The 12,907-nt window shown below is 40.8% G+C and overlaps 1 protein-coding gene across 1 annotated transcript in view; it reads left to right on the top strand.

The window, feature by feature from the left end:
• SAR1B (secretion associated Ras related GTPase 1B) overlaps positions 1 to 7,535 on the top strand; it is a 28,531-nt gene extending 20,996 nt beyond the window's left edge. Inside the window, exons 6-7 of the mRNA XM_030318372.2 lie at positions 1,104 to 1,235; positions 2,317 to 7,535. Coding sequence (XP_030174232.1) covers positions 1,104 to 1,235; positions 2,317 to 2,433 — 249 coding nt within the window. The 3' untranslated portion in view covers positions 2,434 to 7,535. The remainder of the gene's footprint in view (positions 1 to 1,103; positions 1,236 to 2,316) is intronic.
• The last annotated feature ends 5,372 nt before the right edge of the window (positions 7,536 to 12,907 follow it).

The raw sequence follows: 12,907 nt of genomic DNA, 5'->3' as shown, positions 1-12,907 counted from the left end.
AGTGCAGCTTTTATGCAGCCTCTGATATAACTCCTGGCAGTTTGTGGAGCTCAGTGATTATTCTGCTAGGAATGCAGAGACAGTAGCTTAGAATAATTGTAGCTATGGAGGAAGTGCTAACACAGACTTTCTTCCCGAAGACCTAAGCTCACTCTGTGCAGCGTGCCTTGTATTTTATTTCATGTCTGCAACATACCTGGAGTGGTTTGGTCTTGAATCCCTGATCATCCTAGGATGCCATTTTCTTCGGGAGTTGTCTGGAACCTGGAAATGGTATAACATACTATCTTTGTCACCACTTCCAGGAGTGAGCAGGTCACGTGTAGCCACTTCTCTCCTCTCCCAGGACAGCTGCTTCGTAAAGGGATTCAGAACAGCAGGGAGGGCCAGGGCTAGATCTGGGACCACAGAGAAAGAAATTGCATGATTTGACCTGACCATGTGTCTTCCTATAGCAGGCAAGTAAATAATTGTTCATGTGGAAAAGTCCAGGTAGGTTCTGTGGTCATGGAACAGGGTCAGGGAATTCCTGACTACTTACTTTGTGCCAGGCACGTGTATATTAACTCATTTAATTCTCAAATCAACTCCATAAGGTAGGTGCTACTATTCTAAATTCTCTTTGAACTTCAATGAGGCTTATTTATCCAAGATCTCACAATTCATAAGCAGCAGAACTAGAATTGAAACCAGTTCTGCCCACCTTCAAGGTGTTCATTTTAGTACCTTAGTGATTCAGAGTGAGTAGAGTTGAGCATTTACAGAAGGAACTTTAGGGAAACAGAAGAATTGAGCTAATGGTTTCATTGAGCTCACTTTATTTTTATTTTTTAAGATTTTATTTTTTTTAAGTAATTTCCACACCCAAGGTGTGGCTCGAACTCAAAATCCCGAGATCAAGAGTCACATGCTCTACTGACTGAGCCAGCCAGTCGCCTCTGAGCTCACTCAAATGTGGGAAAAGTTTGCCAAAGATAGTTTGCAAAACTGACATGATTATGATAGAGTATGAGTCTTTGATACTCATTTGGGGTCTTGTCATAATGAGCCTTTTAGATGGTTTCATATCAACGTCTTGTCTTTCATTTTTTGTTTTATTTCAGTCACTGATGACAGATGAAACCATTGCTAATGTGCCTATATTGATTCTTGGGAATAAGATTGACAGACCTGAAGCCATCAGTGAAGAGAGGTTGCGAGAGATGTTTGGTTTATATGGTCAGACAACAGGAAAGGTAAATAAAATAATTTTTTTGGACAAGTGTGACTATTTCATTTGACAGTATAAGTGTCTTTTAATTTAATGTTTTATTTATTTTTATCTTCTGAAATACTGTATTCCAATACTAGTGCTAATAGTAATCATGGTTATTATTAGCCCAACTGGTGGTCTGCCTTTTTGTTGTTGTTGTTGTCGGGTATAATTGACCTGTAACATTAGTTTCAAGTGTACAACCAAATATCTTTTTAAATTTTTTGTTTTCCCTTAAAAACTGTCCTTTCTACATTTCGGTCTTTTTTAATGTCCTCATGGGTTATATTTCTACCACTGAATGAAACCTTTTCTTGGTGATAAACATATCAAAGCTCATGCTTATGGGAAACTAAATTAAAGCTTCCAGAGTTTTATTCATCATAGATTTTCAGAATTAGCCACTAAAGAATGTACTTGAACGTTTAAGCATTCTGGTCGTGTATTTAGGCCCTGAGTTCATCAGAGATCGAAATAAAATGTAAAGTTGAACACAGGAGTGTTTGGGGGATTTTGTAAACATAATACTTTATAATAAGCTTCAAGACACATTATTTTTGCATGCATTTCTACTAGTATTTATTTGGGGGAGGGACCTTAGTATTGGAAAATCTCAGAGTTCACAAAATTTCCTTGGTTATATTTATTCTTTCAGAGTAGAGACATACTACAGTCTTTGGAAGGAGACTCCTATGTTAGGGTAGACTTTGGTTTGTTTTCTGTGTCTTCTTTTCAGTAAGTCAACTCCCCATTTTTAGGAGATGGCCTTGTTTAGTCATAAACGTACTCAGAAAATGTTTGTCTTTAATATTAGCGAAGCCAGGTTGGGTCATTTTTTTTTTCAAGTCAAAGATTATTTTCATTCTTGTGTGCTTCACAAGCTCACCTCTTCCCCACTGAGAAGAGAGAGGTTTCCTGTGTGTCTAGGGGACTTGTATGCCCAACACCCATGGCTTAGCACAGTCACCCTTTGTTCTAAGATGTATAAGCTGCAATTCTGCTGTAAAGTGGAGCTTTTATTTCCCAAAGGAGTCATCCATCATAATGTCTGTCTTCCCTTCTAGGGCAGCGTATCACTGAAAGAACTGAATGCCCGACCCTTAGAAGTTTTCATGTGCAGCGTGCTGAAAAGGCAAGGTTACGGCGAAGGTTTCCGCTGGATGGCACAGTACATTGATTAACAACAACCTGCATCAGTTCCAGGTCTCACCATTCAGGCCTACTCAGAGATTTGATCACTCAACATGCATAACTTGAATTCAATAGACTTTTGTTGGTTAGAAAACAGATGTTTTTTAGATTAATATTATATTATATCAACTTAATTTGAGTGCAAATTTAAAACTAATTCAATGTAAGTTTGAATATCACAATGTTAGCTTTCTAATTCCATAAAAATAATTAGTTTTTACAGTTTATAATCTGACATTACCCCCAGCGCCATTTGTAAAGAACAACTTTCCAGCAGTACATTTGAAGCACTTTTTAACAACGTGAAATTACAAATGTAAACCATATTTAAAAGCTCATCATGTTAAATTTTTATGTACTATTTTGGAACTAGTTTTTAAATTTTAGATTATATGCCCACCTATCTTAAGTGTACAGTTAATAATTAGCTTATTGATGATTGCATGATGCCTTACAGTTTTCAATATTTTTTCTTATGCAAACGTCATGCAATAAAACAAACCCTAATGTTTGGCATCTTTGTTGGGCAGATGTTTCATTTTAATGTGTCGTAGAGCAACATCATACGTATGAGGAGGTTGTGGGGAAAGGAGAAGGCTTCAGAATTTTTAGAATAATGTTTAAGTCCCTAGAGGCTTTTGCGTTTACCAGGAGACCAGTTGTGTTCAGTTGCAACTTATACCACATTTATCTCTGAATCATGTGTATTTTTAACAGTAATGCTACCGTTAGTAGTGCTGATGGGGTCCATGTCCTTGTTGCTGTGGGATCGGCCTTCTGAAGAAAAGCACATCTTTTGGTACAACACAAGGTTAATCTGGGGTATGATAGGTTCTAAAGCTCCATTCTAGTCTAATTCTGAAGCGTTCCAAACTTATTGGTGCCTAGTTTGTTAATTTGTGCCTTTTGACCAAAAGTAGTGACAGGCACCAGGCTCCCCACGTTTAGAGGTACTCCCCACTCCCTTTTACATAATGGTACTCCCAGGGTGGGGGACAAGCAGGATCTTTGTGCCTAGTTTCAGTGTGGAGGCCTGTATGTGTGAGGAAAAAGAAAGCCTCTTCCGCTTCAGTTGTCAGAGATGGGTGAGGATTCTGGTCCTATCTATAGCTCTTCTGCATTATTTGGCACATTTTATTTCTTGGTAGAAATAAATGAATACTTGTATTTCATTTTCTTTTTTCTTAATTGTTCTCAGCTCTTTATAGTACAAAGGCTTTTTTTTTTTAACTAATTTTATTATTTTTAAATTTACATCCAAATTAGTTAGCATATAGTGCAACACTGATTTCAGGAGTAGATCCTTAATGCCCCTTACCCATTTAGCCCATCCCCCCTCCCACAAAGGCTTTTTTGAAAAATTTTTTTTTAATGTTTTATTTATTTTTGACAGAGAGAGAAAGAGCATGAGCGGGGGAGGGTCAGAGAGAAAGGGAGACACAGACTCTGAAGCAGGCTCCAGGCTCTGAGCCGTCAGCACAGAGCCCAGCACAGGGCTCAAACTCACAGACCGTGAGATCCTGACCTGAGCCGAAGTCGGACGCTCAACCGACTGAACCACCCAGGCGCCCCAAGGTTTTTGTTTTAGATGTAATGCCTGTGGTGTGATAGTGTCTGCAAGCCTGATAGACTTAACTAACAAAATTTTAGTTTTTTAAATCACTTCAATTTTCTAAGAAACTGAAGGGGTTTTTGTTTCCCATGTCAGAGATTCTCATAATTACTCAAATAAGCTGAAAGTGCCAAATATATATTTTTAAAGACTCTCAAACTTAAGGTAGTTCTTTCTTGGTTATAAACTAAGATTTATAGTGTATGTAACCAATTCCTTTGAGAATAGATTGCTCCACTTCCATCAAGAATAATTTTAATATCAGAATTAGTGTTTTCTGTAGCTGTTTTCCAAACCATGTATTAGAGTCCTGTCATCAATGAGGTAAGATACGAGGTAGATAGATAAGGATTGATGAATATGACTGGAAGGAATTACCAGTAGCCAAACCAATAAGGTCATTCATTTCACATTTGGTTTTAGTAATTTGGCTCTTCTATTTCACTTTAAGCTTCCTTCCAAATGAAAAATACGAGCTTCCTCCCTGCTTAGAATCCTCAGTGGCACCGTGGGATAAGTACAAAATGATGTATCAACCTCCTGGCTTATTTTGCCACCTGTGCTTTAAGTACTTCTAGGGGCGCCTGGCTGGCTCATTCAGTAGAGCATGTGACTCTTGACCTCGGGGTTGTGGTTTCAAGCCCCATGTTGGGTATAGAGCTTACTTAAATAAAGTACTCATTTCAAGTGTCCTGACTGAACAGAACTAGGCCTTATTAAAGGTACCTGCCTCTCATTTTTGGTATCTGTCTTCAGCACCAACAAGGACACACCTTTTCTTCAACTATTTCCTTATGTTGTGATATTGAAAAGTCAGTTACCTGTATCATAAACTGGTATAAAGGAGAAAGCTTACTAGTTTGTCTAAAGAGGAAAAATGCTTTCTGGTACCAAATATCTTGCTCCAGAGTTCTCATTCTAGTTCTAACACTGGGATCAAAGAAACAAAGTCACTTTGTGGACCACAGCTAAACTGTGGATATTTTTCCAGTGATGTAAGATTCTTACAGTCTGAACATCCAGAAATGATGTTGCACTTAACAGCACCTGGCTTTCCCGCAGCTCCAGAGAGATGGGCCTGCAGAGTCCCCAAGCCATTGGGCTTACCATCTTGCTCTTCCAGCTCCTCAGAGTCCATACACTGAGTCACTGCTCCCCTTGAAGAGCAGCAAATTAAGAGAATGGCAAAAAAACAGTAGAAGCACACGGGGGAAACATATACTGTGTATGTGTCTGTGCAAGTAGGTCCACCTGCAGAGTATTCTGGGGATAAATGGTAGCATTGGGTACATAGGTTAATTTTGTACCTTACACTGTAAGGTGTGAAATGTAGTTAACACTGCTGTATACAAGATTGGATTCCATATATATCAGGCACTGCTCAAAAGATGTCTTAAAATCTTAAGTCTAAAACTCTAAAAGACTAAGTCTTAGCCCACTTTTTCATTTTTAATGAAATTCTTAACCCCATGCCTGTTTCAGGGACTGCTGTTAATTATGCTTTCGGATAATTTTTTAAATTGATTCCAGTTTGTCTTTATCTCAGTTAATTTTTAGAATGGAGATCACAGCATTTTTAAAAATTGGGGCAAGACATTTTGTAAAGTATATGAAAAAATACTCTTCACCATTGGCTTGGTTGACCCAGTATGTTTGAGTGCCAAAGATGTATGAATTCAGATATTGCCTACATAGATGTCAATTTTAGTTTTGTGTGCCTATGTATATGTACAAATTTAATGTTGTTTACAATGGTGTTTGTTAGTTTCCAGCGGGCTCACACTTTATAGTGTTTTCCAGAACACCATCTACTTGTAAATCATTAAAATAGGGTAATAGCTGTGATAATAGTGTTTGTTGCCTTCCGCAAAATGATTTTATCAGCCACATTCAAAACCCATCATTTTCACAAGTTCCATCATTAAAAGACGTAGAATTCTAGTTGGCATGATTTGAGAGTTTCAGGAGAAAGGTTTATGTGTTCTGAAACTGTATTGGTTGTGACTCACTGTGGCATTTCAGTCGTTAGTCACATGATGAAAATATGCAAGGCTTCATTGCCAAATATATTTTGACCGGAGTACAGTGAGAATAGCTAATGTAAAGTGAACTCTTTCAAGGTGTCTTGTACTCATTTTATTTAGAATATACTGTTTGGATCATTTACACCTAGGTAAAAGTTGATGAAGCTTCAAAAAGTCTCCCAAGAAAGCATGAAAAAATAGAGATCAGTAAATATAAATTCCTTAATACAAAATTAATAAGGAATTAAATGTTTTCTATAAACTAATTTTTTGGCTGTAAATGTAAGTGTTTGAAGAAAGGTCTATCTTCATTTAAGGTCTGAATTCTCAAAACTACATGGTGATGCTTCCATCCCTGTTCTTTTGAAATGCAAATTAGTGCTTTTTAACAAAAAAAGAAAGAACTAACAGGTCTTAGAATATGGGACTGTGCCTCTGTATAAAGTGATTGGGATTTTGTTAAAACCATGTTTCCACTCCTGAATCCTGGAACCATCCTCCCTCACACACCCCCACACCATACCTCGATAAAAAAGTATGAAGGGAATCTACAGAATCTATTGAAGATGCAGTTCTGAACGAACTAATTTGTTCTCATAATTTAGAACATTAAATAACTAGTGCATTTTAATACCACTGATATACTGTTCAGGGCTTTGACCACATTTTTAAATAGAATCAAAAGTAATTCGAGTAAGCAAATTTATCCAAAGTAAACTTTGTTTCAGGAGTGTCCCCAACCAAATGGATTTTAGTGCAGAATTTTGAGTGATTTCACACAGAATTATTTTAGAAAAGCTGCACTGGAGTGGATGAATTCTTCAGCATACATCTTAATGGGGAAGGGAGGATTCAATTTAATTTCAGTTTTAAATATTTTGGGGTACAGGGGGGTGATAATCCTACAGCTTTTGACATATAAGTTGCCTTTGGAATTGTGATCGTTATCAAGTGTGAAGATTCACATCAGAACGGCCAACTTCACATGGGTTTCTCTATTCCCTGGTGTTGCTCCTAAACTGAATTTGCAGTCAGTTGCCATGCTGAGGCGAGAGCACTCAGGGTGAATGCAGTCATGTTCCTTAAAAGTGATCAAAGTGTTTTCCATGGTGAGGCCTTTAGTATTTGACTGAATGCAGAGTTTGTTGAAGTGGTAAGTCAGTGATAAGTTTTTCATCACTAACCTTGTTTGCACTTTTGTACACCACTGCTTGCACTAGCATCTCAGTGTGAATTTTAACAATGGTTTTATAGTGTATACAGATTGTTAAGTATAATTTATATAAAGATGTTTCTGTTTACCTTTATGTATTTTACAAAGAACAGCTACAGTAGATAGTTAAATGTTCTTGAATTGTGTTTGTATGTTATTTTGATTATGTTCTATTATCATTCACCCCCTATGAATTTGAGTGTCGGGAATAGAAAAATAAAATGCCAGCCTGGTCTTTAAAAACTCGAGTGTCAAGTTCCATTTTTATCATCCAGCTGTAATTTTCATTTTGCTCATTAGAAATTTCTTGGACTTGAAATTATGAAGATAATAGAACATTCCCTTTATACAAAGATTCTCAAGAATCTACTTAAGTACCAAGGCCTAATTTGCCTGAAAACAACTTCTGGGCAAACTGGAGTAGGACTGTTACAATGTTGACCCCACTGAAGTGTGAAAAATAGGGCAACCAGTTGGTTTTATCAACATCAAGGTGCCCTAGTTTATTTATTTTTTTAAGTAAATTCTGCCCCCAATGTGAGGCTCAAACCCATGACCCCAAGATCAAGAGTTCCATGCTCGGGGTGCCTGGGTGGCTCAGTCGGTTAAGCCTCTGACTCTTTGGTTCAGGTCATGATCTCATAGTGTGAACTAGCCCTGCGTTGGGCTCTGTGCTGACAGTGGGAAGCCTGCTTGGGATTCTCTCCACCTTCCTCTCTGTCCCTCCCCAGCTCGCATGCATGCATGCATTCTCAAGCTCTCTCAAATAAACTTAAAAAAAAAAAAAAAAAAAAAAGGTAAGACATTGCTTAAAAACCTGGTAACTAAAAATAAGTCCTAAAGCTGTAAAACAAAGGTCCCAAGAAAAGGCCCTGTTTCTGTGGCATCCCTTATACCAGGTTCAACTGGAATTCAGTTCATTAACCATGGTCAGGGCCTATATTTACAAAGCCTCTTACCTCAATTTAACATTAGACATCAGAGATGCCTAGGTGGCTCAGTGGGTTCAGTGCCTGACTTTTGATTTCTGCTCAGGTCATGATCTCATGGTTTGTGAGATGGATCCCCGTGTGGAGCCTGCTTGAGATTCTCTCTGCCCCTTCCCTATGTATGCACACACGTGCACACTCTCGCTCTCTAAATAAACTTAAAAAAAAAATTAGGGGTGCCTGGGTGGCTCAGTCGGTTAAGCATCCGACTTCGGCTCAGGTCATGATCTCACGGTCCGTGAATTGCAGCCCCGTGTCGGGCCTGGAGCCTGCTTCAGATTCTCTGTCTCCCTCTCTCTCTGACCCTCTCCAATTCATGCTCTGTCTCTGTCTCAAAAATAAATAAACATTAAAAAAAAGAATTAAAAAAAAAATTAGACATGAAGGGGGCACCTGGCTGGTTCAAAGAGCATGTGATTCTTGATCTCGAGGTTGTAAGTTCGAGCCCCATGTTGTGTACAGAGATTACTTAAACTTTAAAAAAATAAAGGGGGGCACCTAGGTGGCTCAGTCGGTTAAGCAACAGGCTCTTGGTTTCGGCTCAGGTCATGATCTCAAGGTTCATGGATTTGAGCCCCATGCCGGGCTGAGCATGGAGCATGCATGGGATTCTCTCTTCCTCTCTCTCAAAATAAGTAAATTAAAAAGAAAGAAAGAAAAAATTAGACCTCAGGGATCAATAATATTCTGGCTGTTACTTGGTAAACAAAGTAACCCTTGCTTTAGAATGTGGAGTTCGATGTGGGGCATCATAACAAACAACTTAAAATGTTTATTAAAGTCACTGATTTCAATGATGGCAATATGCCACTAAAAACAAGCTCTTTACGTTGCAAAAAGGAAGTGAAGGGCTTTCCTTCTTGACTGTATTCCAAGGGCTTGGGTTAATGGGTAAAACATTCCTCTAGTCAAAAACATTTCATGGCTGTAAAAGTAAAAAAGAGGAAGAAATCATTAGAGGTGAAGTACAGGAGGACAGGGAGAGAGAGCAAAAAAGGAACTAAAGGTGAACTCAGTAGTGGAATTATAGTCCCATTTCATCTGGGATTAGCAAAATTTCAGAAACTCCAGAGATTACAAACATTACTAAGTGACAGAACCATTTTTAGGGTTCTCCTAGCCTTTGGGTTGGGGTTGAAGTCTGTCTAGACCTATATCTTGATTGGGAAGCCATCCCAGATTGACTGTAGTTTGGAGAAAAGCAAGGTGACTTTTGTCTATTCTAGGCACTTCACTTAAAAAAAACAAACAAACTGGGGGCACCTGCGTGGCTTAGTCAGTTTAGCCTCCTACTTGGGCTCAGGTCATGATCTCGATTTATGGGTTCAAGCCCCACATCGGGCTCGCTGCTGGCAGCAAACAGCCTGCTTCTGATCCTCTGTCCCCTCTTCCTGCCCCTCCCCCACTTGCCCTCTCAAAAATAAACATTTAATGAACAAAATGAAAGTACAGTTGACACAGGATGTGATATTAGTTTCAGGTGTACAAGATACTGATTTGACAATTCTATACATTACTTCATGCTCCCCACAGTTTAGTCACCATCTGTCACCATACATTTTTATATTATTTACTATATTCTCCATGCTGTACTTTTCATCTCTGTGATTTAATTATTATATAATTGGAAGTTTGTACCTCTTAATCCACTTTATGCCCCACACCTGGCCCCCCTCCGGCCTACATTCCTTTCACTTGGAGTGACACACTTGCCTTATCCCAATTCTTCACCTTCAAGACCCAAATAAAATTCTGTCACCTCTGAGACACGTCTGTGACATCTCTGTAAAAATAAATTCCTGGACTCGGAAAACATTGCCTCTAGCCACCCTGTTTTGTTATAAAGATTCTCTAGACTAAGTAAATTAGTGTAATTTACAAGAAGACAGAAAACATTTAACTTTAGCTGAGGAAGCACATTTTGTTAAGACAGTTTGGCACAGGAAGGGGTTTAGACATCACAGTAGGGTAACAGGACTAGTGCCTTACTTGTGAATAACTGCATGATGAACCACGGTTAGCTTTGGGAGTGGGTCCTATGCTTCGGATTGATTGATCGATAGTTGATGCACAATGTTAGGTTAGTTTCAGGTGTACAACACAGTGATTCAACAACTCTATACCCACAATAGTAGCTACCATCTGATATGCTTCAGTTGTGTTGCAACAGAAAGAGGAAAGTCAAACACTTGTCCTCTCTCAATATGGGAGGAATAGAGAAAGGCCTAAATTTTATTCCTGGGATCTGAGTTTTAACACCATTAATTCTCTTTTTAGCATTAACAAATGACTTAACCTTTTTAATTCCAGGTGGAGATTACAATTCCCACCTCCAGAAGTTGTTAGAAGGATAAATTAAGAAAATGTACTGCAAAAATGGAGCACCTGAGGGGTTAAGCATTTGCCTTTGGCTCAGGTATCTCATGGCTCATGAGTTCTCATGGTTTGTGAGTTTGAAGGCCACCTTAGGCTCTGTGCTGACAGCTCAGAGCCTGGAGCCTACTTCAGATTCTGTGTCTCCCTCTCTCTGCCCCTCCCCCACTCGGGCACTGTCTCTCAAAAGTAAATATACATTTTAAACAAATTAAGAAAATGTACTGCAAAAATGTACTAAACACTCAACAAATGGTAGCCATATATTTAATAATGTACATTTACGTACAAAATATAGCCCCTGGCTTATGCCCAAAAAGGCAAAAGTGTTCGGGGCAGGCTAGGTCTTTTTATTTTTTGATTGAGAGAGAGAGAGAGAGAGAGAGAGAGAGAGAGAGAGAGAGAGAGAGAGAGAGGGGGAGGCACAGAATCTAAAGCAGGCTCTAAGCTCTGAGAGAACCGACCCCGGCTTTGAACTTAACTGGGAAATCATGACCTGAGGTGCGGGGCTTGAACTCACTAACTGTGAAATTATGACCTGAGCCGAAGTCGGAGCTTAACCGACCGAGCCACCCAGGCGCCTCAAGTCCTAGCATGGAGTTGCTGACTTACCAGAATGAGCTGAACCTCTTGAAATTGGATGCAGAACCTCGTGCTCAATTGTGTGGGCATATTCTTCTGCGAAAACGATAGTTTGCATCAGGGTCTCAAGTTCGTGAACCAAAATAGGCGAGGAACCACTAGGGCAGTTAAGGCTTTGATTTAGGGACAAGGAATTGGGGGATGTCCTAAGAAAAGGCATCAGGCTACCTGAGGGGACGTACAAATCTGTTCTGTGTGGGTCTCGGCCTGCTGCCCTTCCCTCTGGAGGTTTCACTAGGGAGCACACGCACGTTGGCTCTTTTCTCTGTCGCCTGGGCCCGGCGAGGCGGCCAAAAGTCCCTCTACCTAAAGAAGTCCGCGCCGTGGGCGGAAACGAGCAGCTACGGAGCGTCGCACAAAACAAGCCACTCGGCAAGGAGGGGATGGGTGGTATGTGTGAAGACTCTTTAAATGGACGCAGGGGAGGAACCAGTGCGCGGAGCGGGACTGTGGGGAGAGCTCCGGCCTATGAGGGAGCCGCGTTCAGGCAGCGGGGGCCGGGCACCACGGATAGCTCTGGCCTATGAGGGAGAGGCGTTCGAGCGGCAGGGGCGGGGCGGCGGGCAGCCCTCAGAGCCTAGGAGAGAGGGACGTTAGGATGGCGCGGAGCGCGTAGGATGCGGGGACTTCACTTTCGAGAACATCTGCTAGCACGACTGGGTAAGGGGCAGAGCTGGAGAGCTCTAGCGCCAGAGAAGCAAAGTAGGTAGGATCTTGTTTGTAGGATTTTTGCACAAGGACACAGCTCTGACAGCTCCTGCAGGAAACTGCAATGATGCTTTCTTTCCTGACTGCCTGGCAGCAGATGGCAGGAGCACGAAGCTATTTAGAGAACAGCCCGAGTTTTCCTCCACCTCAGTTTCTATATGGGGCCAGGCTCAGAATCATCAGTCTTGGGGCACCTTGATGACTGTCTGTAAAGCATCGGACTCTTGATCTCAGCCTAGGTCCTGATCTCGGGGTTCGTGAGTTCGTGTCCCTGTGTCTGGCTCTGCGCTGACGGTGCAGAGCCTACTTGGGATTCTTTCTCCCCCTTCTCTGTGTCCCTATCCCACCTGTGCTCTGTCACTCGATCAATACATACATACATACACTAACTAACTAAAAAAGAAAAAAAGTATCAGTCCTCTGGAAGTTGGGTGGCAGTGGGGCCCCTCTTGGATTCTCTAGGGCCTCATTTTGCCACCCTCCTTGGAGAGGCAATGCTCTGACCCTTCCGATTACCTGATGATTGGACAGCCTTTGCCTACCATTCCATGTGCCAGTGCTGGGCTGGGCAAAATAGGGAGGGTCCCTACTAGGGTTCTCTCACTCTTTTTTTTTTTTTTTTTTTCCCTCTCACACACAAAGCTTTACATATGGGAAACCATTACTTATCACCAGGCACTTGCCAAGTATTGTGCTGGTGTTAGATTGGGTGCTTAGCCCCACTTCCTGTCTGCCTTTCCTTTAGTCAGCAGGCATTTCCTGAACACCTGCCTGCTGGCACCTGGCTTCACATACATACCCAAGACATGGTGGGAGGCCAAAGGAAAAGGCCCTCAAACATTACGAAGAAGGTTTCTAGAAAGCAGGCACCACCAGGAGTACAAACTGGTTAGCCGGAGGAGT

Source organism: Lynx canadensis, chromosome A1 (assembly GCF_007474595.2).
Source record: "Lynx canadensis isolate LIC74 chromosome A1, mLynCan4.pri.v2, whole genome shotgun sequence".
Classification (NCBI taxonomy): Eukaryota; Metazoa; Chordata; class Mammalia; order Carnivora; family Felidae; genus Lynx; species Lynx canadensis.
This window is presented reverse-complemented; position numbering and strand designations above follow the sequence as displayed.